This window comes from Rhinoderma darwinii, chromosome 6 (assembly GCF_050947455.1).
Source record: "Rhinoderma darwinii isolate aRhiDar2 chromosome 6, aRhiDar2.hap1, whole genome shotgun sequence".
Classification (NCBI taxonomy): domain Eukaryota; kingdom Metazoa; phylum Chordata; class Amphibia; order Anura; family Rhinodermatidae; genus Rhinoderma; species Rhinoderma darwinii.
The window spans coordinates 1,748,798-1,773,379 of NC_134692.1; the positions used below are offsets into that span (position 1 = coordinate 1,748,798).

Genomic DNA, 24,582 nt, shown 5'->3' on the forward strand with positions numbered 1-24,582 from the left:
TCTCCTGTATATAATGATATATGTACAGCTGGTATAAGTTACACATCTTCCTGTATATAGTGATATGGAGCATGCTTGTATAACCTGGTTATCTTCTGTATATAATTATATATGTACAGCTGGTATAAGTTACACATCTTCCTGTATATAGTGATATGGAGCATGCTGGTATAACCTGGGTATCTTCTGTATATAATTATATATGTACAGCTGGTATAAGTTATACATCTTCTTGTATATAGTGATATGGAGCATGCTGGTATAACCTGGGTATCTTCTGTATATAATTATATCTGTACAGCTGGTATAAGTTATACATCTTGTATATAGTGATATGGAGCATGCTGGTATAACCTGGGTATATTCTGTATATAATTATATATGTACAGCTGGTATAAGTTATACATCTTGTATATAGTGATATGGAGCATGCTGGTATAACCTGGGTATCTTCTGTATATAATTATATATGTACAGCTGGTATAAGTTATACATCTTCCTGTATATAGTGATATGGAGCATGCTGGTATAACCCGGGCATCTCCTGTATATAATTATATATGTACAGCTGGTATAAGTTATACATCTTCCTGTATATAGTGATATGGAGCATGCTGGTATAACCTGGGTATCTTCTGTATATAATTATATGTGTACAGCTGGTATAAGTTATACATCTTCCTGTATATAGTGATATGGAGCATGCTGGTATAACCTGGGTATCTTCTGTGTATAATTATATATGTACAGCTGATATAAGTTATACATCTTGTTGTATATAGTGATATGGAGCATGCTGGTATAACCTGGGTATCTTCTGTATATAATTATATATGTACAGCTGGTATAAGTTATACATCTTCTTGTATATAGTGATATGGCGCATGCTGGTATAACCTGGGTATCTTCTGTATATAATTATATCTGTATAGCTGGTATAAGTTATACATCTTCTTGTATATAGTGATATGGAGCATGCTGGTATAACCTGGGGATCTCCTGTATATAATTATATATGTACAGCTGGTATAAGTTATACATCTTCTTGTATACAGTGATATGGAGCATGCTGGTATAACCTGGGTATCTTCTGTATATAATTATATATGTACAGCTGGTATAAGTTATACATCTTCTTGTATATAGTGATATGGAGCATGCTGGTATAACCTGGGTATCTTCTGTATATAATTATATATGTACAGCTGGTATAAGTTACACATCTTCCTGTATATAGTGATATGGAGCATGCTGGTATAACCTGGGTATCTTCTGTACATAATTATATATGTACAGCTGGTATAAGTTATACATCTTCTTGTATATAGTGATATGGAGCATGCTGGTATAACATGGGTATCTTCTGTATATAATTATATCTGTATAGCTGGTATAAGTTATACATCTTCTTGTATATAGTGATATGGAGCATGCTGGTATAACCTGGGGATCTCCTGTATATAATTATATATGTACAGCTGGTATAAGTTATACATCTTCTTGTATACAGTGATATGGAGCATGCTGGTATAACCTGGGTATCTTCTGTATATAATTATATATGTACAGCTGGTATAAGTTATACATCTTCTTGTATATAGTGATATGGAGCATGCTGGTATAACCTGGGTATCTTCTGTATATAATTATATATGTACAGCTGGTATAAGTTACACATCTTCCTGTATATAGTGATATGGAGCATGCTGGTATAACCTGGGTATCTTCTGTATATAATTATATATGTACAGCTGGTATAAGTTATACATCTTGTTGTATAGTAGAATGCTCCATATGACTTTATACAAGAAGATGTATTGTAACCCTTGCAAACGGTGAAATTCACTGAAAATCTGTAGTAAAATCTTCTACATGAGTTTATATGGCAGCTCCAGCCTCTTCTGGGCACTTGGCTTGGCAGTTGCACTCTTTGGTGTTCCAGTTACAAGAAGTTATCGCTTATCCACTGGATAGGTGATCACTATTAGATCGGTGTGAGGCCCGACCTCTCAAAACAAATCACTACAGAAACAATTTAATCCATGCCAAATTCTGATCAGAAACGCCCACAAAACGGCTTAAAAACGTCCCTTTGCTGGATTCACACAGGAGGGAAATGCGGCAGATTTTCCGCAGCACAATCTGCACGTTGTTTGGATTTTGCTGCGGATTTCTTCTCTTCTACATTCAAAAGTGTAAGAACTGCGGTGAACATCCAGAAGAGAATAAGCATGCTCCGAAATCTGGGCGGAAAATGTTCTGCAGCACGTGGATGAGAATGTAGAAATGTCACGCACGTGGCAGGCTATAATCCGCTGCGGCAGAGGCGGCCACAGACAGCAGAGGGGCCCTGTGCAAAGCATGGACCTGGGCCCCCCCATAACCTAACCACGCGCATATGAAACCACGCATATAGACCCCCGGGACCCGCACCTATCTCTAGAACGGAGCCCCCCGAACACTGTTCTGCCTTTCTTAGCTCCTTCTGATTAGATGGTCGGGAGTTAGGAGAACAGCAAAGCTCGCTGATCTGCGCCGCATCCGTAACTCCCATAGAAGTGAAGGTCGGTTACGGATGCGGCGCAGATCAGCGAGCTTTGCTATTTTCGTAACTCCTGACCATCTAATCAGGAAGCAGCAGGAGCCAAGAAAGGCAGAACGAGGCTCAGGGGCCCCGTATTGAGATGGGTGCAGGTCCCAGAGGTGGGACCATCGGACATTTATGGTGGATCCTGTGGATATGTCATAAATGTTAAAGAAGGACAAACCCTTAACTGTCCACTGAGCTCCACTCAAGCATTTTCTACAGACCGGGCGGCACCACCACCTCCTCGTTCTTTCTCATTTCCACATCACCGCTATCCCGGATCAATAACTGGCCAGATGATGGCTATGCTGGTTGCTGGGCGCGACGCGCTCTATCTGGTGATATTGCCCTGCATATGACAGTGACGCTGGTTACTAGGTGACGTAGACCACCAGACAGAGCGCGTCTCGCCAGGCCCCTGCCCTCCTAATACGTTTAGGTGTAAGTAGTAGATCACCGCGGCAGATGGAGGGGGCCCCTCCCACCCTGTGTGCTCTCAGCAACTCAAAGATCGGGCCCCCTTCTTTAACAAATGTTATTGATGGCATTAATGACATATGTGAAGGAAGGGGGACCGATTTGTGAGTTGGCCGTGCCGAACTATGTGCACAGCGTTTAGGGCAGCTGAGGGGCCCCCCCCACCCCCTACGGGCCCCTGTGCAGCTGAAGCGGCAGTGCCGGTAATATGTCCATACCTGCGCTGCAGATCATTTATGGTCCAGTTCATGGGACAGGGATTGTTGTCAGGTGTGCCCCCGGTATTTCCTTTCAGAGAAGATGTAGAAAGAGGTTTTGGCAGGCAGTGATGTGTCCGGTAACATTCCCGTCTCTCTTCCTCTACAGTCCGGGATCAGGTTCTGCAGAACAACAACCATGAGCTGAAACTAACCCAAGGAAAGAAGCTAAGCCTGAGACTGACACTCCCAAAATCTACACAGGCCGTAAGTACATACCCTGACCAATTATCATCTGCGGACACATACCGGCGTCACACACACGCGCCACATACACCGGCGTCACACACACGCGCCACATACACCGGTGTCACACACACGCGCCACATACACCGGTGTCACACACACGCGCCACATACACCGGCATCACACACACGCGCCACATACACCGGCGTCACACACACGCGCCACATACACCGTCGTCACACTCACGCGCCACATACACCGGCGTCACACACACGCGCCACATACACCGGCGTCACACACACGCGCCACATACACCGGCGTCACACACACGCGCCACATACACCGACGTCACACACACGCGCCACATACACCGGCGTCACACACACGTGCCACATACAGACGTCACATGTCACACACACCGGGATCGGTCATCAATCACTCACTATAATGGGAAAATCAATAAATCAATCGGTAATCTCCAGCAATAATCCAGGTTGAGCGACTTTTTTTTTTCTTTCTGTTTTTTTAGGAGCCACAACCAAACCCCAGTGTGGATACAGGTAAGAGACGAGAGATGATGACTGTACCCAGTAATAACTGCACACGTACGCTGAGTCGCCCTCTAAATCCCACTTGCGTTTACTTTAATGGGAGGATGTGAAACGTTGTTTGCAGTCCTGTAATAATATAATATTATAGTATCAGTTGTGTCATCTGTGTCGAGGAACAGTTCGGCCCTGTTTACATGGCAGGTCTCGCCACAAAATCTGCAGCGGAATATTCCTCATCCTGTTGACTTCAATCGGAGGTACGGGCGGAATCCACCTGAAGATCGGGCAGGATGCTTCTTTGTCCCACTAGCTGAAAAAAATCGGCTAGCGGGGAAAAAGAAACGTCCGACTTCCATTTAATGGAATGAGAGGCAGAATTTTAGTGCGGAAACCGCCACAAAATTCCCTCCATGTAAACATACCCTTATCTTACAGCTGGGATGCCTGACCTAAAAAACAGAGGAGCCTCTGACGCGTCCCTGACCCTGAGCCTCTGACGCGTCCCTGACCCTGAGCCTCTGACGCGTCCCTGACCCTGAGCCTCTGACGCGTCCCTGACCCTGAGCCTCTGACGCGTCCCTGACCCTGAGCCTCTGACGCGTCCCTGACCCTGAGCCTCTGACGCGTCCCTGACCCTGAGCCTCTGACGCGTCCCTGAGCCTCTGACGCGTCCCTGAGCCTCTGACGCGTCCCTGAGCCTCTGACGCGTCCCTGAGCCTCTGACAGGTGTACGCAGCCCCTGCTCCTGTACTGTGACAATAGAGTGCTCTATAACCACTTGTACTTGTAGGACTCACAACCGCTGCAATTGGGGCACAAGGCGGGTCGCTGGATACCACGTCCTCCCTGGTTCTGATAGAGAATGTCCCGGACTCCTGCCCTCCTGACGTGCTGAACCCCCTGGTGGAAAACATCAGTGATAAAAATGTGGACAAGGACTTCTATGTAGAGCCGATTCCTGAGCTTAACTCTGCCGTCATCACCTTTACCTGTGACACAGGTGAGTCAGGGTCAGATAACGGTATGAATTCTCTTCTGTTATCCGCTCAGGTCATCTTCACCGCTCCCCCTATATACAGTGCACGGAGCTCATCTCCGTAACATGACATCATGGCTCCTGTGTTGTTTCACTTGTATTGTGCTGTGTCTTATATGTACGTCGCAGTATTAAAAACTTCCTTCATCTAAATGAAAAATGAGGAAAATATTTCAGCGCGAGATACGAGAAGTGTGGTGTGAGCCCCTCCAAGGCTGCCGGCTCCTTCCCCTGAGTCATGAGCGGAGACCAACGTGAGGGATCTCTCCGGTGTCTCCTTATTTTCCTTGCTTGAGGTTATATTTTATAGTCGCTTATTTCGACTTTATTTTCCCTGCTGCGGCATTATCCAGGGAGTGAAACATTACACAACACCTACCGAAATCCACAGCTGGGTAACACATGGCAGTCATCAGTCCTCCGGAGTAAGAGCCACTCCGTCCAAAGAGGACGCCGACATTGGTGTCTCCTACCTGACAATCTGATTAGTTATATGGGAATCTCCAGCTATTATAAACTGTAATTCAGGTTTCATATATTTACAGTTTTCTTTTATTTGCAGATATTCACGACTTCATCAAGAATTTCTCCAGAAGTCTCAGAGTGAACCAGCTTAAACTAAAAGCAAAGCCTCTGGAGGAAACCACGAGTATTAGAGTGGAAAATTTACCCCGTAACACATCCGAGCAGCACGTCACATGTTACTTTGAGAGCCCCAAACATGGAGGGAAAAAGGTGCAAGAAACTGTGATGTTACCTGAGGAGGGGGCAGCGCTGCTTAAATTTTGTGATGCAGAAGGTACGCCTTTAGATATGAGGGTGTCAAGGGTATAAAAAATCTTCACTTGTCTAAGAATATTTTATAGACGTACAAAGAGGAGTAAAAAGGTGTAAACCGGTATGAGTTGATGTAAAGAGAGTATAAAAAGGTCTAGAGTGGTATAAAGGTAGATAGAGATAAAAAGAGGTATATAGAGATGTAAAGCGGTATAAAAATATAAGGTGTAATTGAGTTTTTTCTCATTTCCAGCTGTAAAGATGATATTGAGGAAGGAGCACGTGTTTAATAAGACTGCCATAAGTGTGTATCCTTACTATCCCATATTAAATATTCATCTCTACGGGAAGAGTGAAGCTCGTGTGACACTACCTGGTCCTATAGAGTTCAACATCAGTCCATATATACTGGAGCACATCCAAAATAACGACCAGATAAAACTCAGCATAGATGGAAAGATGGAGGATAAATACTGTAAGATCAAATGGCCGAGTCCTGACTGCCAGAATCCTGCGATAAAACTTGAGATATCTCAGACCTTATCTACAAATCTCCGGACTATGGCGAAGGTTGCCCACATGTGGACTGAGCAGGTCTCCACTGAGTTCTCACTTATTATTTCAAGGTATAAAGTCATAGACTGTAAAACAAATCCGTCAGCGTGGGAGGACATCAAGGAACAGATCTCCACTCCTGCCTATGACAGACTATTGATCAAACCCAACGCTGATGCTGAGACGGTCTTCCTGGCCGGCACAATGAAGGATGTTAATAAGATTGAGCAGACGTTCAGGAAACTGGTGGAGGAAATCACCAAAAAAGCAGATCGAAACAGTCAAGTGACAACCATGACAGAACCAATGACTGCAGCTCTCTATCAGATTATATGTAGCAGTGGCCAGGAGAAGAAGATACTGTCCGCGGTCCCAGAGCTGAAGATGGAGTACGACCCGTCCACACACAATGTCAGGCTCACTGGACTGCGAGACGAAGTTCTCCAAGCCAAGTGTGAAATACTTCATGTCAAACAGCAGCTGAAATCCAAACCCGTTCCGCTGAACCCGCACGTCCTTCAGTTCTTGATGTTCGCCGACAATGATGAGGTCTCTTGTCTTCTTTTTATACGTCACAAAATCAATGCACTAATGAGGATTGAAGAAAATGCCGTCCAACTGACCGGTTACTCAAAAAAAGACCTGACGGACGCAGAAGAGCAAATTAGTCGAGAATTAATTTGTCAGAGAATTCCAGTTGAGGACAAGAATATCCTACAAAGTCCAGAGTGGCGGAGTCTCCAATCTCATCTTCATGACTCCCTCAATTCTGAGACCTGCACAGTTATAATCCAGGAATTCCCTCCCGGAGCTGAGAATGATGTGGTGGTCGCTGGTTTGTCTTCCAATGTACACAAGGGTTACCAACAAATGAGAGACTTTGTGAACAATAACTTGATGATAGAAGTGAAGGTTCCCGTCAGGTCCAGGGTCATGCTTCACTTCATTGAGGAAGAAAAGCAGCAGATGTGGCAGAAGATTAAGACGAAGGTGAAAATTGAGAAGAATGAGAACAGTGTGTCCTTGTTTGCCCCAAGGATGCAGGCTGAGGACGCGGCGGCTCAGGTCCGCACCCTTCTGTCCTTGTTATATGTGGACTCCCTGCGCATCGATAAACCAGGAGCTAAGAAATTCTGTAAGAACCATGAAGATATTCACGCCACTACAGCCAAGACCAAATACAATTGTGTGATCCTCTTAGAGACAGGTGAAAATAACAAACCACTAGATAAAGCCCATTATGAAGTGAAGCTACAAAGCGGGGTTATCATCGCAGTGTATCAGGACGACCTGTGCCGTCACAATGTGGATGTCATTGTTAATGCCGCTAATGAAGATCTGCAACACACTGGGGGTCTGGCTCTGGCCTTGAAGAAAGCAGCAGGACCCAAACTCCAAGCCGATTGTGATCGTATCATCAAAAAGGAGGGTCCGTTATCCACCGGCGATTCCGCCATTACCGATGCAGGAAACCTACCGTGCAAACAAATCATACATACAGTTGGACCTAGGTGGGATTCTCAGTCCCATGTGAGATGCGAGCGACTTCTGCGGAGAGCAATAACCACCAGTTTAGAACTAGCTGCAGAAAATTGCCACAGCTCCATAGCAATCCCTGCCGTTAGTTCTGGAATATTTGGGTTTCCTGTGAAGGAATGTGCTAAAAATATACTGGACGCCATAGAAGATTATGTGGAGAAAAAGGAGGGGGCGACCAGTTTACAGCGAATACATCTTGTTGATATGAACGTCCAGACCATTAAAATTTTTTCAGAGCTTCTAAAAGCCAGATTTGGAGACCAGAACACGGGGGCCCCTAAAACACATGGGCCCCAAAGATCAGGAAGAAGTGAGAAGCCACAAGTTAAAGTGATCCGGGAAGATGAAGTGCGGACCACAGAGGGGCTGACCGTCAGGCTCGTTCTGAGGAATATAGAAGATGCCACGGTAAGTATCTCTACTAATAAGCAGGGGCGGCGCTGTAGGGGGTGCAGAGGAAGCAGTCACACCCGGGCCCTGGTGCCTAAAGGGAACGTAGACGTCCGTTATAAGGTGCCGGCCGGGCTTATATATGTAGCATGGACTTCCAATCCAGGAGCCACAACTATTTATAGCAACATAAATGGCACCTACTGTACACGGCTCCCCGTATACGCTATAGATGTGATGTCAATTTGTAACGCTGCGGAAAGTCCTGCCCTTAATCGCAGCCCGACCCTTTTTTTTTTTAGAGAGGTGGTGAAAAAAGTCGCAAGTATGGCGTGCAACTTTTTTACACCGCTATTCTGGCGCACAAACTTTAATAAATCCCACCTTTTGTGTTTTATGTCTTCATTATTCTCAAGATCTCTGCTTGTTGTCAACGAGTAGAAACATTCTTTGTTTCCATTCAGGGGCTCAAAACCTGTCCCGCTCACACAGCTGAGGGTTTGTTACAAGGTTGGGATTCAGCCAGATTCCCACCCACTCTTGGCTGAAATGAAGGAGAATGATGCCACCCTCAGAGCTCTCACCAGTAGATTTCTGAAGCTTTCATTCTTTTCAGTGACCACACATGTATGGCAACTTTCCTGTGATGGTTCGGTCGGCATGGCACATTTTTGGGATTAGTTGGGCTCTAAGTGACAAATCCTAATCACGTCAATGTTGAGGGGATTCATTTAAAGGCTATGTTCTCCTTTGAAAGGTGTTCTTTTGGTTTTTTTTTTCATAAAAAGGTCAATTAGTGTGATTTGGTGCAATTTTTTATTTAGTTATTAAAAATTATTTTACTTTCTGAGATACAGCTGCTTTGTATCCTGTATATACTGTAGAGCAGCTGTATCGTTCGCTATTCACTGTATCTGTCAGGTCAGCGGGCCTGACGGGTTCAGTGTCTGCGGATCCACCTGTAGTCTAAATTATGAACTGTCAGAGACACAGGACTCGCGGGACTGACGGATTCAGGTCTTGGCGCACGATACAGCTGCTCTACAGCATATACAGGACACAAAGCAGCTGTATCTCAAAGTAATTTTTAAAAAAATAAAAACTAATTATAAAGTTGCACCAATCACATTGATCTTTTATTTTTTTTAAATATCCTTTTTATTATCAGTTCACATTTTCTTACAAACATTTCACATAAAAGTTACATCATAAGTGCGCAGCACTCTACTGTCATGGAATTAACTTAGAATTAAATTTAACATAACATATTAACATATAAACACATGAACATGGCATAAGTGGCGATCTTCAATTGAACCTCAAGCCTGACTTCCCCCAACCCCGGCACGACCTAGATCATCAATGAGTGTCTACTTATCATTTATCCCCCAGCTGGCTCAAAGTTGCAGACCCCCTAAAGTGCCTGCCAAGAGCTGCGTGCAGTACCATTTTGTGTACTGGAAAGGCTTAACAATTTCCGCTATTTCGGCTGTTGTACATTGCGATTCTATGAATATTTGCCACTTATCAAATAGCTTCTTGGTTCCCATTTCCTTCCGCCTTTCCACCTCCGCCCTTTCAAGAACTAATAACTGTTTCAGCCGCGACACAATCATTTCTAACCCCGGCGTGTCTGCCTCTAGCCATTTACTGAGGAGGCATCTCAAAGCTACCAGTAAAATCGTGTGCACCAGCAGGGGAGGTCATCTCACTCCTCGAGCACCCTCTTCCTCCGGCGGCTGCGCCTGATGGAAAAGTAGCGCTTGAGGCGTCATTGGGAGGTTCGTTTTCCAATGGTCCTTAATATATTTTTGTACCATCCCCCAAAATCGTTTCGTGTGTACACACCCCCATACTCCATGCCACAAATTCGTCAGTGGTGTATTGCATTTTGGACAACATGTGATACGGTCAGGGAAAGATTGTGAAGGCAGAATATTAAAGCCATATATAGCTGCATGCATCAACTTAAAATAGGTTTCCCTCCAGCCCTCATTTATAACACTCTTCCGTACCGTCTCCCAACCCCCCAGTATGGTCTCTCCTATATCTGGATCCTGAGTCCACCGTTCCCAGATTTTGAAACTAACCCTTGATTGCGGACTAATAAAACCATCTCTCAGTGCTCCATACAACCCTGAAATGGTCGCCCGCCCAGTTGTTGGACCCATGACCTCATCCAGAGTGTGCGAGGTAGCTTCCTTACTCAAATCCCTGAGCCTGGAGGTACAAAAGGCTCGTACCTGAAGTACTTGCAAAAAATTAACCCTACCTTCTATGGGTCTGAGTTTAGTGGTGATTTCCTCCCCGGTTAACCACCTCCTTTCCTCTATGTGCATAAGATCCCCTGCGTTGTCAATGCCTACCCTCCCCCATGAGGCAAGTCCGTCCCCCTTACCTATTCCCGGTAAAAATTCCGGGTGCCCGCTCAACGGCATATATTTCGACACCAGGTGAGGTAACCCAAACTGCTTACGTACCACTTTCCAAGCTAGAACTGTATCTCTCAATACAATGGATGTTTTGAGACGGCACGGAAGAGAAGCAACTCTACAATGTAAGGCTATGTTCACACGTGGTATTTTGCCGAGTGTTTTGACGCGGAAACCGCGTCGCAAAACTCAGCAAAAACGGCCCGAGAACGCCTCTCATTGATTTCAATGGGAGGCGTCGGCGTCTTTTTCCCGCGAGCAGTAAAACTGCCTCGCGGGAAAAAGAAGCGACATGCCCTATCTTCGGGCGCTTCCGCCTCTGACCTCCCATTGACTTCAATGGGAGGCAGGAGAAAGGGTATTTCTCGCTGTTTTATGCCCGCGGCGCTCAATGGCCGCGGGCGAAAAACAGCGCGATAATCGCCGCGAAAACTGGCGTGCAGGGAGAGGAATATCTGCCTCAAAGTTCCAAATGGAATTTTGAGGCAGATATTCCTCCCCCAAAATACTCCGTGTGAACATAGCCTAACAAAGCTTTCAGGTTCCAGGGTGAAGCATACTCCCCCTCCAGATCTAAGTTGGAATAATTGCTTGTTTCATGAAGCCAATCTACTACATGGCGCAGAAGACAGACCACGTTATAACCCCTGACATTCGGAAAGTTCACCCCCCCTTCTTGTTTGCCCATCATGAGCTTGGTAAGTGCTATGCGCGGCCTTTTTCCTGCCCATATAAATTTAGTGAATGAAGCCGTCCGTTTCGAGACATCCACATGCTTCAATAAGAGAGGGATTGTTTGAAAGGGGTATAGCAATCTGGGGAAACTAACCATCTTAATCAGGTGGCATCTTCCCAGGAGGGACAACGGCAATTGGCCCCATCTAGTGAGTTCCGCTTGTATTTTTTTAATTAACGGGGGATAATTTAGGCCATAAAGAGTGTCTGGTACCCTCCTTATTCTGATACCCAGATAAGTAATGCAGTGTTCAACCGGGGATATCCCGCAGCCCAAGGATTGCCAAAAGGTCTTAGGCAATGGCCTTCCCAACTCCAGCAGTTCGCTCTTAGCTATGTTGACTTTATATCCCGAGCATTGCCCAAATTCCTGCAAAAATTGAAAAACCATCCCTAAGTGTTCTTGAGGATTTGACATAAAAAGTATAACGTCATCAGCGAACAGGGCTAACTTCACTGCACGAGACCCTACTTGAATGCCTCTGAACATATCCGATTCCTCCAGGAATCTAGCCATAGGTTCCAATGCCAGATTGAATAACCGGGGCGACAGGGGACAACGCTGCCGGGTTCCTTTATGTAATTGGAAGGGATCTGACAGGAACCCCGAGGAGTGAACACGTGCCTGCGGGCTATTGTAGACTCCCCTCAGGAAGACCCGAAAGTCTCCCTGAACGTTCATTTTGTCCAGCACCATCCCCAGCCATTCCCATTGTATGTTTTCAAAGGCTTTCTCTGCGTCTAGCGCTAAAAGAGCCGGCCTGGTACCTGGCTGGGGATCGTGCCTGACTGTTTCTAGCACCGTCAACACTTTACGTAGATTCGTCACTGCTGCCCTGCCCTTTACAAATCCTACTTGGGACTTTCCCACCAGTATGGGTAGATACATAGCCAGCCGATTGGCCAACATTTTTGTGAGCAATTTCTGATCTTGGTCTATCAGTGAAATGGGACGGTACGACCCCGGGTCAAGAGGATTCTTCCCCTTCTTGGGTAACACCTTTTATATGCGCTACTTTGGCCTCTGCTGGTAAAGCCCCCGTGCCTAGTAAAATATTATAGTATGCCACCAAGGTAGGGCTGATTTCTTCTCTCAGAGATTTAAAAAACTCTCCTGTGAATCCATCCGGACCCGGGGCCTTTCCGTTAGATAAGGTCTTAATGGCGCTCCAGACTTCCTCTAGTGTAATCTCTGCGCTCAAATGACCATTCTGCTCCTGAGTGAGCCCTGGCAGCTTCACCTTCTCCAGAAATTACCTCCCTTTCTGGAGATCTATGGGTGTTTCTGAGTAAAGGGCTTGGTAATATTTACTTAATATGGTGTTGATTTTTTTTGGGTCTGAGGTAGAAGTTCCATTTGATTCGTTAAGTGTTGAAATGTGTGACGGTGCATACCTCCCCTAATCGCGCTAATAATTTGCCCGCTTTATTGCCAAAGCGCATCAAATCGGCATCAAATTGGGACCGGTAAATACTCTCTCTTTTGTCTAACCACTGATCAAACTGTCGCTTGGCTTCCCTCCATTCCTCCCCCGATGGCGGTGATGGAGAGTGTAGAAATGCTGTGTATGCACACCGTAATCTGTCGCTCGCTGCCTTGTATCCTTCGGTCGTCTTGCGTTTAAGATTGGACATATACTGCATGATTTTCCCTCTTATTACCACTTTGGCTGTACGCCAATACAATGACTGTTCCGCGCAATGCGATACATTATCCCCATCGAATTCCATCCACCACCCCTTAAGCTTCTGTATAAAGCCCTCATCCTTTGCCAGAAAGGCGGGAAACCTCCAGATAAAATCCGTTCCTCTAGCTACTGTGTCGGCCAAGGTAATGGTAACCGGGGCATGATCCGAAATAACTAGATCTTCAATTGCCGCTTCACGTAAACGCCGCGATAGTGCGTCACTAACTAGCAAGTAATCAATACGCGACCATGACTGATGAACATGGGAGAAGTGTGTATATTCCCGCGCATCTGGGTGTAGACTCCTCCACGCATCTATTAGGGCCGTGTGTCTTAAAAAGTCGGGCAAGATCTTATCTCTATTTCTCTGCGAACTAGTCCCTGCGCTCCTATCCTCCCTTGAAGACCTTACAGTGTTAAGATCCCCCCCTAGAATCAAAAACCTAGTGCGATCCTGCTGGAGTTGGGTTTCCAAATGACAAAAAAAAGCAGTGTTAACCGTATTTGGGCCATACACATTATGAATACTGATAGTTTCCCCTGCATGCTCCATCACTAGATGGATCCAACGGCCCTCGTCATCCCGCTCCTGGGACACCAGCGTAAACGCAAAATTTTTATGTACCAAAATAATAACTCCCGCCTTACCCTCCCTTGCCGACGAGCCAAAAACCTGACCCACCCAGAATTTTTGCAAATATTTAAACTCCGGCTCGGTAAGGTGAGTTTCCTGCAATAGGGCCACATCTGGGTGCAATCGTTTCATGTGTCGCAAAAGTTTGGTTCGTTTCTGCGGGGATCTCAGCCCTTTTACGTTCCAAGAGACTATTTTCATGTTATTGGGCCATGTATAAGATGAGCTAAAATGCCTTAAAGTTGTAACAGGTCCAGGGAGTCAGATCCGCCTTTTTCCAAGAGCCATGTACAAACATTAACAACATAACCAAACCCGGCTTATAAGCCAGAACCAAACTCCCTGTCAAGGCCATCCGGGCCTTCTCTAACACCACCATAAAATCACCTACGGCAAGGGTTATCAGCCCCTTCATACCCACTGGTGTACGTGACTTCACTTTTTTCTGTTGTGTCAAAACACGCCCCTCCCTCCCCCTCCCCCCCAGACCTGCATATATGTCTCCTTCAATGAGGAAGCAGCACCTGCCCTTGCCACCTCATTACCTCTTTGTCGCCTGTGCACACATTTTATACATTTCCATACCACCAGTTTAACAGCCTAGGGTCCGTTTGGATTATATCCTCACATATCCACATGAATCTTGTTTCACCTCTAGGTTTCCCTGCCTCCTTTTCCCAGATCTCCTACCACAACTTCCCCCAGTCCGTCATCTGTAATAGATATAGCTAATCCCTTGCGTAGGGGAGGCATTGTGTCATTCCCGGTCGATCCCGTCCACAAGGAAAAATCTCAGAACCTGATCGAACTCCCTCACTAATCTCCTGTAGCGAGAATGCAAGGGAATATCAGAATGCATACATTTCAACATTGTAACATTATAACATTAGGTCAGCTATTGACCGGTACAGAGTGCCGTATACGACCGCCAAATATCGCCCTCATAACTTTCAAATTATCTGTAAACTTATCTGTAGCCGGTCGAAATCTGCAATTGGTCTACAGCGTCCACAAGATCAACATCCCATCAGCTTAAATAAAATGGTGCTGAAAATGCCTTCGTCCGTCAATCAGGAGACGTGGATTGGGTGCGGTCCCGCGTTCGCATCTGCGGTTTCGGAGAGTCCCCTCCATTTTCGGCTCGACTCCCCCGGGATCTTCCTGGTGTGGGCATTTAAGGCTTCTGCCCAGGTTCGCTCCATACTTAGTCGGTTCCACTTGTCTTCTCTTGACTTGCGATTTGGATTGTGTGCTGGACTGTGACGCTCCTCTTGCTGGGGTCTGTGCCTGCAAAGCTCTGTAAGTGCGTCCTCCGCTTCCTGTGGAGTGGTGAAAACCTTGTTCCGCCCGTTCTCTTGAAACACCCGCAAGATGGCTGGGTACTGCAGGTTAAAGCGTATTTTCGCTTGGAACAGCGCGGTGCAGATCTTGCTGAAAGCCCGCCTTCGTTTTGCAACCTCCGCCGAGAAATCCTCAAAGTAGCACTTTCATGCCCAGTATTTCCAAAGGACGCGATCTGCTGCGGAATGCTTTCATGAGTGCCACCTTATCATTGTAATCCAACAGCTTAAAGATTACTTGTCTGGGACGAAGCGAACTGTGGTCGTCTGTTTCTGGGAGGTTTCTGGGGTCCGGCCCCACTCTGTGCGCCCTCTCCACCCGGCAGGGACGGGGGAGACCTAAGGCTTCCGGCAATGTCCTCTCACATAGTCGCTGTAAATCAGACGATATCACCGCTTCTTTCAGCCCCACCAGTCACAGGTTGCTCCTCCTGGAGCGGTTCTCCAGATCCTCCACCTTGTCTCCCAGCTGCGTAGTAACAGACAGCACCCCTCTGAGTTTGGATTGCAGGCGCTCATTTTCATCCTCCAGCAGCGTCATACGCTGTTCTAACTCATCAGCTCTGATAGTGACTTGTGCCAGCTCCGCATGCACGCGGTTTAGGGAATCTTGCACCGTTTTTTCCAGCGCCTTTTGCAGGTCTGGCGCTATCTGTTTGGCTACTTCACGGGCCAGGGCTACATAATCAATGGCTGCAGGATGAGAGGACATTATGTCTTCTGCCGGGCTTGAAAGCTGGGACTGATGGTGCTGCAGCTCATCTTCCTGTGTGTATAGCAGGGTCGCAGTGGCGGGAAGCGCCGCCATCTTACCTCCCTTTACCACGGCCGCGGCTGAGTCTTCCATGGCTGGCTTCTGCGCGCTTCTGAGGAGGTACCTGTCCATACAGCCACCACCGGGTATGTTTCCGTGTGCAGGGCTGGTGACTTCACCGCTGATTGTCGCCGCCGAAGCGACTATTGCGCTCAAACAGGCTGGACGGGAGCGGGAGCTCAGTCACTCGCGTCCTGCATCCCCGGAACCGGAAGTCTTGATCTTTTTTTAAATTCTTTTTATTTTTTTATTAAGCCTTTCAAAGGGTAACATAGCCTTTTATGATCCAGCGCCTGTTTTTAATCCACACTGTATAATATAATTGAGCATCTATGGCTGCCAGTAATACCAGCAGAATCTGCTCCTGTGTCCCCTCCAGATTGCGGAGTCCACTGTTAGGCCTCGCGGGTCTCTTTGGGGTTGAAAACTGTGGCCTGAATGGTGTGGTTGGTGGTCTGCGGGGCAATCCATTTGGAAGCATCACGGATATGAATACACCAGTTAATAGAAAGGCGTCCACATAAACTGCTTGGGGCACGAGTTGTACCGGATGGAGTTTATATGTACTGGACATTATACGGTGATATATAAGGACACTGGTGTAATCGTATAGTAAAAGAGCTGCGGTCAGTAAATATTTGGGCCACAATCTTTTGATAAATCAAAACTAAGGGGCTTCAAAAACATAAGCGGGACCACCTCTTCCATTATTAGATCTTTTTATGATAAATACCCCCATTTTCCAGATGTGACTTCCTATGACTTGTGTCTCCACATTACAGACAGATGTGATAGTGAACAGTGTGGGGAGCGATCTGGATCTAAGCAAGGGCAACGTCTCCAACGCCATATACACTCGTGCTGGTGCTGGCCTACAGCAGCTTGTGATGGATCAGAATGTGGGGGCCCAGGCGTCCCCCGGCACAATCATTTCAACAGACAGCTGCAATCTCCGCTGCAAGAATATTCTTCATGTCGTGACTCCGCAGTGGGACCATGGACAAGGAGCCTCAGAGACGGTATTGTAATTCTGCTTCTCGTCTGATAAGCGGCTGCACTGAGCAGTAAAGGGTTAATATTATCTGTCAGAGGATTGAGTCTTATTATTGATCGCATTGTAATCCTTATATCAGATACTGCGAGCAATTCTCAAACGTTGCCTGACATGGACAAACCAGCAGCAAATGAAGCGCGTGTCCATCCCGGCCCTAGGAACCGGAAATCTGGGCTTCCCAAAGGTTCTTGTAGCAGCCGTGATGTTTGATGAAATTTCCCAGTTCAGCTCCAGAAATAAACCCCAAAATCTTCAAGAAGTGGAAATTGTTCTTCATCCAAATGATAAAGACACAATTCAGGTAATGATTAAATCACCAGATACTGTATCAGTCAGAGCAGAGAAATCCTAGAAATATTTATTGTACAAATGTTAAGAGAGTGACTGTAATTTTGCCCTGCTGGCTTCTTAGCAGTGATAGTCAGTAGGCTACACCGTAAAGAAATGCGCTTTCCATAAGACTGCCCCCTATGTACAAGAATATCACTACTATAATACTGCCCCTATATACAAGAATATAACTACTACACTACTGTCCCCTATATACAAGAATATAACTACTATAATACTGCCCCCTATGTACAAGAATATCACTACTATAATACTGCCCCTATATACAAGAATATAACTACTATAATACTGCCCCTATATACAAGAATATAACTACTATAATACTGCCCCTATATAGAAGAATATAACTGCTATAATACTGCTCCTATATACAAGAAGATAACTACTATAATACTGCTTCTATATACAAGAATATAACAACTATAATACTGCCCCCTATATACAAGAATATAACTACTATAATACTGCCCCCTATGTACAAGAATATAACGACTATAATACTGCCCCTATATACAAGAATATAACTACTATAATACTGCCCCCTATATACAAGAATATAACTACTATAATACTGCTCCTATATACAAGAATATAACTACTATAATACTGCCTCCTATATACAAGAATATAACTACCATAATACTGCCCCTATATACAAGAATATAACTACTATAATACTGCCTCCTATATGCAAGAATATAACTACTATAATACTGCCCCCTATATACAAGAATATAACTACTATAATACTGCCCCTATATACAAGAATATAACTACTATAATACTGCCCCTATATACAAGAATATAACTACTATAATACTGCTCCTATATACAAGAATAGAACTACTATAATACTGACCCTATATACAAGAATATAACTACTATAATACTGCTCCTATATACAAGAATATAACTACTATAATACTGCTTCCTATATACAAGAATATAACTACTATAATACTGCCCCTATATACAAGAATATAACTACTATAATACTGCCCCTATATACAAGAATATAACTACTATAATACTGCTCCTATATACAAGAATAGAACTACTATAATACTGCCCCCTATGTACAAGAATATCACTACTATAATACTGCCCCTATATACAAGAATATAACTACTATAATACTGCCCCTATATACAAGAATATAACTACTATAATACTGCCTCCTATATACAAGAATATAACTACTATAATACTGCCCCCCTATATACAAGAATATAACTACTATAATACTGCTTCTATATACAAGAATATAACTACTATAATACTGCCCCTATATACAAGAATATAACTACTATAATACTGCCCCTATATAGAAGAATATAACTGCTATAATACTGCTCCTATATACAAGAATATAACTACTATAATACTGCTCCTATATACAAGAATATACCTACTATAATACTGCCCCCTATATACAAGAATATAACTACTATAATACTGCCCCTATATACAAGAATATAATTACTATAATACTGCCCCTATATACAAGAATATAACTACTATAATACTGCCCCCTATATACAAGAATATAACTACTATAATACTGCCCCCTATATACAAGAATATAACTACTATAATACTGCCCCCTATATACAAGAATATAACTACTATAATACTGCCCCTATATACAAGAATATAAGTATAATACTGCCCCTATATACAAGAATATAACTACTATAATACTGTCACCTATATACAAGAATATAACTACTATAATACTGCTCCTATATACAAGAATATAACAACTATAATACTGCCCCCTATATACAAGAATATAACTACTATAATACTGCCCCCTATATACAAGAATATAACTACTATAATACTGCCCCTATATACAAGAATATAAGTATAATATGTGCTGCCTACTGACTCCAGGAAATAAAAATTTCGGTGAGTAAATTTTCCTTTTCCTGATCGTCCTTGGCAGCGCAACACAAATGGGACTTGCCAAGCAATAGCTATATGGGCGGGATAGCAGACACCATTTCAAGCACTCTTTTGCCAAATAGAGAACCCTCTGATGCCAGTGATTCGAGCCTGTAGTGCTTGACAAAGGTTGATGCGGATGCCCACGTAGCTGCTCTGCTCTGATGGCATTTTTCAATAGTTGATCTAATCCACCAGGCTAGGGTCCGGCTTTACTTGCTTTTTGCCCCTTAGGACCGGAATGTTGAAGGAACAGATTTTCTGCTTTTCTAAAAGCCTTTGTCCTTTGAATATAAGTGAGAACGGCTCTTCTCACATCCATTGTATGCCAATTCTTCTGATCTTCACCTTGGGGATGAGGGAAGAGAACTGGCAATAATATCTCTTGATTTATAGTCCTAAAGGAAGGAACTTTAGGCAAGAACCCAGGCATGGTACGTAGTAGAAGACAATCTCCCAGGTCCCTCAAATATGGTTCTTTGAAGGAAAGGGCCTGCAGCTCGCTTATGCGCCTGGCCGACATGATTGCCACCAGGAAGAAGGCCTTGAAGGAGAGAAATCTGATGATCACTGTTGCATGGGTTCAAACAGTGGCTTTGTTAGAGCGGACACCACTATTGAAAGGTCCCAGGAAGGAGAGGGTACTTGAGAGACTGGGCTAAGGTTTCTTAAAGCCTTGAAGAAGGTCTTCACCAACTGCTGGTGGGAGAAACGATTTTGCAATTGGGCATTAATTGCCGTGAACTGCACCTTTAAAGGTATTTCGCTTCAAACCTTTATTGAAGCCCTCCTGAAGAAATTGTAGGATAGTATTCAGAGCGACTACGTTTGCTGAATTTTTAGAGCACCAGGAGGTAAACGGGGTCCAAATTCTGTTGTATACTTTGACTGTTGAAGGTCGTCTAGCTGACAGCAAAGTATTAATAACTTCTGATAGTCCCATTTCTGCCAGGTTCTCCCGGTCAGTCTCCAGGCCGTGAGATGTAGACTGCGGGGGTTCAGGTGATATAGCCCTTTCTGATACAGGAGGTTCGGTGATACTGGTAGTTTCAGGAACCTGCCCTTCTTCGAGAGATAATGCTAGGGAGAACCAGGTCCTGCGGGGCCAAAATGGCAGGATTGCAATAGCTTCCGCTTTCTCGTCCTGAACTTTTTTCAATACTCTGGGTATTAAGGGAAGGGGAGGAAAAATGTAGATTAATTTTCCTCCCCAACTGACAGACAGGCCGTCTAATGCTACTGCATGGCGAGTGTGGTACAGAGAACAGAAGCCGAGGACTTTGTTGTTCTCTTCTGATGCCATCACATCCAGGTCCGGCATTCCCCACGTAGCAACTAAGCTGCTGAAAACCTGAGGGTTGAGACTCCACTCCCCTGGATGGAGGATGTTGCGGCTGAGGAAGTCTGCGGTGTGGTTCAAGGAGCCCTTGATGTGAACTGCTGAAATTCCCAATGAATGTTGTTCTGCCCAACTCATAAGTCATCTGCACTCGGTTGACATTGAGGCCTCCTCGTTCCTCCCTGTGTGTTCACATAGAACACAGTTGCAAGGTTGTCCTACTGGATCAGGATTCGGGTATTTCTCAGATGGGATTGAAAGGACATTAGCGACAATCTCACTGCTCTGAGTTCCTTCATGTTGGAGGATAGTGACACTTCCTTCTGACTCCATCTGTTCTGAACCCATAGGTGATCTACATGGGCACCCCAGCCCCAGGAGAAGGCATCCATTGTGAGGACTTTCTGTGGTGGGGGAACCAGAGACTTGCCGGACCGGAGAGTGTCCGGGATTAACCACCAGCTGAGGTCTTGAAGGGTGAAGTTGGAGACTTTGAAGACGGTGTCCAGGTTTCTGACATTTTTGTCCCAGGCTCTGAGGATGTCAAGCTCTAATGATCTCATGTGGGCTTTGGTCCAGGGGACCGCATCTATGGATGAGGTCATTAGACCTAGGATTTTCATAGCTCCTCGAACCGATATATTCAGATGGCAAATAAGGCGTTCTATTGAACCCCGGATTGTAGCAATCCTCTCTGGAGACAATTTGACTGTCATCAACTGGGAATTCACCATGAACCCCAAAAATTTCAGATTCTGTGATGGTGAGAGCTGTGACTTTCTGAAGTTCACCAGGAACCCGTAAAAGTGAAGAAACTCCAATGTGGTTTGGAGATGTTCTTGTAGAAGGGACTCTGATGCTTTTATTAGCCAGTCGTCCAAGTAAGGGACCACACATATTCCTTTCAGCCTCAGTGCTGCTGTTCGGACCACCACGATTTTCGTGAACACACGGGGTGCCAACGAAATCCCAAAGGGTAGGCAGGTAAATTGCAAGTGCTGTACTCCGCCTTGCGTCTGGACCGCCAATCGGAGGAACCTTTTGTGCGCGGCCAGAATTGGGACGTGCAAGTATGCATCCATGATGTCGATTGTTGCCAGCACGTCGTTCCTTTCCAGAAGGTTCATCACTGACCGGATAGTCTCCATCTTGAAGGTTTTCCTCACCAAATATTGATTGAGGAAAGTCAGGTCTATTATCAGCCTCCAAGTGCCCTCTGATTTGGGGACAGGGAACACTCTGAAATGCCTTGCCCTCTTTCTGAGACTGGGACCTGCAGAAGCTGATGGACTATCGGGTTGTGATGCTTGTTGAGGAAAAAGTGGTCTGGGGGGAGAGTTGCTGTCACCCAGTCCTCGGATGATGTCACCGACCACCGAGAGGAGAATCTCTGAAGACTTGCTCCTACTTGTAGGATTGGCTGAGCGTCATAAACTGTTTTGGATTTTGAGCAGGGTTTTTCTTTTGAAAGGAGGAAGGGTTTTCCCGCTTCGTTTTAAACGTGCGCTGACTGTCTGGAAACCTTCTTTTGAACTTCAGGGATTTTCTTCTCTGATCCCGAAAGTAACGCCTGGTATCCTTCCTTTTAGGTTCAGGAAACCTAGCCCCTTTGCGTTCCCCTAAGGAATTCAAAATATCTGTTAATTGGGGACCAAACAGAGATTCTGTCTGAAAAGGGAGGCTACAAAAATTATTTTTGGAGAGATTATCCCCAGACTATAACTTAAGCCAATGAGCCCTTCTGGCTGTATTCTATAGGGACAAGGCCCTGGATGCATACTTGATGTTATCCAGCGGAGAGTCTCAGAGAAACTCTGAAGCTGACTTCATTACTGGGAGGGACTGGAGAATTTCTGCCCTTGGGACTCCATCTTCTAGATCCCTTGACAGGTGGCTTAGCCGGACCTGGAGTGCTCTAGCCACCTTGACAAGGAGGCTTTGCACGAGCCCACTGCTCTAGTATACACCTTCAGAAGGGAATCCGCCTTGCGATACATGTGGTCTTTCAGCAGGGCTGATTCATTGGGTGGAAAAACGGCTTTCTCTGCCAATTTAACCACTGGCAAGTCCAGTTTATTGAGTCAAGCCTGTAGTGCTTGATAAAGGTTGATGCGGATGCCCAGGTAGCCGCTCTGCAGATATGGTCCAGGGGGATATGCCCGACTTCTGCCCATGAAGTAACTGTAGAGCGCGTGGAATGTGCCCTGATCTGCAGAGGAGATTGAAGGTCACTGAGATGATAGCATTTTTCAATGGTTGACCTAATCCACCTTGCTAGGGGGGGCTTTACTTGCTCTTTGCCCTTTATTAGGACCGGCATGCTGAAGGAACAAATTTTCTGCTTTCCTAAAAGCCTTTGTCCTATGAATGTAGGTGAGAACTGCTCTTCTCACATCCAGTGTATGCCAATTCTCCTGATCTTCACCTTGGAGATGAGGGAAAAGGACTGGCAATAATTATTGATTGACATTTTTGAAAGAGGGAACTTTAGACAAGAACCCAGGCATGGTACATAGAAGACCATCTCCAAGATCTCTTAAATATGGTTCTTTGAAGGAAAGGGCCTGCAGCTCGCTTATGCGCCTGGCAGATGTGATTGCCACCAGGAAGAAGGTCTTGAAGGGGAGAAATCTGATGGATGACTCTTTCATGGGTTCAAACGGTGGCTTTGTCAGAGCCAACACAACCACTGAAAGATCCCAGGAAGGAGAGGGTACCTGAGAGACTGGGCGAAGGTTTCTTAAAGCCTTGAAGGTCTTCAACTTTTGGTTAGAGAAACTATTTTGCAGTTGGGCATTGATTGCTGTAAACTGAACTTTAAGGGTATTCAACTTCAACTTTTCTCAATACTCTGGGTATTAAGGAAAGGGGAGGAAAAACAAACTAATTTTTCTCTCCAGCTGACAGACAGGCCATCCAATGCTACCGCATGGCGCATGTGGTACAGAGAACAGAAGCTGAGGACTTTGTTGTTCTCCTCCGATGCCATCGCATCCAGGTCTGGCATTCCCCATGTGGCAGTTAAAGGTAGTGTGTCGCTAGAATTTTTTTTTTTTTTAGTTAAACAGTTAGTGTATAAGTGATTAAACATTGTTCTAATTTTTTACATTTTTTCACGAGACAGGAAATATTCTAAATTAGATTCTAATTTATAACATTTCCCAGTGCTGGTCACTAGAGGGAGCAATTCCCAAAATTGCAGCACTGGCATGTGGTAAAGCAACCACATTGCTTTATGCTGCAAAATTTGAACGGTCAAACCTCCTACACTGTGTGTCACCATTTTTTGAGCTAACACACAGTGTAGTAGGTTTACATACAGTAGTAATCACACACTAAAACACGTACATACACAGAAATAACTTACCTGCTCCAGTCACCGCCGCTCCCTCCGGTCCGTCCGCTCCGTCTGCTCCCTCCGCTCCAAGTGCACAAGTCCGGAAGCCGCGACCGGAAGTAGTAATCTTACTGTCCGGCCGCTTCCGGTCCACAAGAAAATGGCGCCGGACGTTGCTCGGCCGAAGACCTTCAATTTGGACTGTGTGGGAGCGGCGCATGCGCCGTTCCCACACAGACGGCGTACAGCATAGTGGATGGAACGGGCCCCGTTCGCATTCACTATGGGGCTGTATGTGCCGTATTCCATGTCTCTCTGTGTCGTTAATCGACACATAAAGAGATGGAAAAAAAAATGGCAGCCCCCATAGGGAAGAAAAAGTTAAAAAATAAAAAAAAGTAAAACGCAAACACACAAATATATTTTTTTTAAATAAAACACTAAAAGCAAATTGATCTAAAAATATTTTTTTTCGCGACACTCGTCCTTTAAGCTGCTGAAGACCTAAGGGTTGAGACTCCACTCCCCCGGATAGAGTGTGTTGCGGCTGAGGAAA

General features: G+C 45.1%; 2 protein-coding genes across 2 annotated transcripts in view; one reads left to right on the forward strand and one right to left on the reverse strand.

The window, feature by feature from the left end:
- The window catches only part of PARP9 (poly(ADP-ribose) polymerase family member 9), a 118,316-nt gene extending 114,886 nt beyond the window's left edge, over nucleotides 1–3,430 (reverse strand). The window contains exon 1 of the mRNA XM_075828999.1: nucleotides 3,283–3,430. The gene's annotated coding sequence lies outside the window, so the exon portion shown is untranslated. The remainder of the gene's footprint in view (nucleotides 1–3,282) is intronic.
- LOC142655166 (protein mono-ADP-ribosyltransferase PARP14-like) overlaps nucleotides 1–24,582 on the forward strand; it is a 75,260-nt gene that overhangs the window by 11,901 nt on the left and 38,777 nt on the right. Inside the window, exons 2-8 of the mRNA XM_075828997.1 lie at nucleotides 3,431–3,528; nucleotides 4,037–4,067; nucleotides 4,849–5,058; nucleotides 5,657–5,893; nucleotides 6,125–8,373; nucleotides 16,781–17,017; nucleotides 17,132–17,353. Of these exons, the coding sequence (XP_075685112.1) occupies nucleotides 3,431–3,528; nucleotides 4,037–4,067; nucleotides 4,849–5,058; nucleotides 5,657–5,893; nucleotides 6,125–8,373; nucleotides 16,781–17,017; nucleotides 17,132–17,353 (3,284 nt within the window). The remainder of the gene's footprint in view (nucleotides 1–3,430; nucleotides 3,529–4,036; nucleotides 4,068–4,848; nucleotides 5,059–5,656; nucleotides 5,894–6,124; nucleotides 8,374–16,780; nucleotides 17,018–17,131; nucleotides 17,354–24,582) is intronic.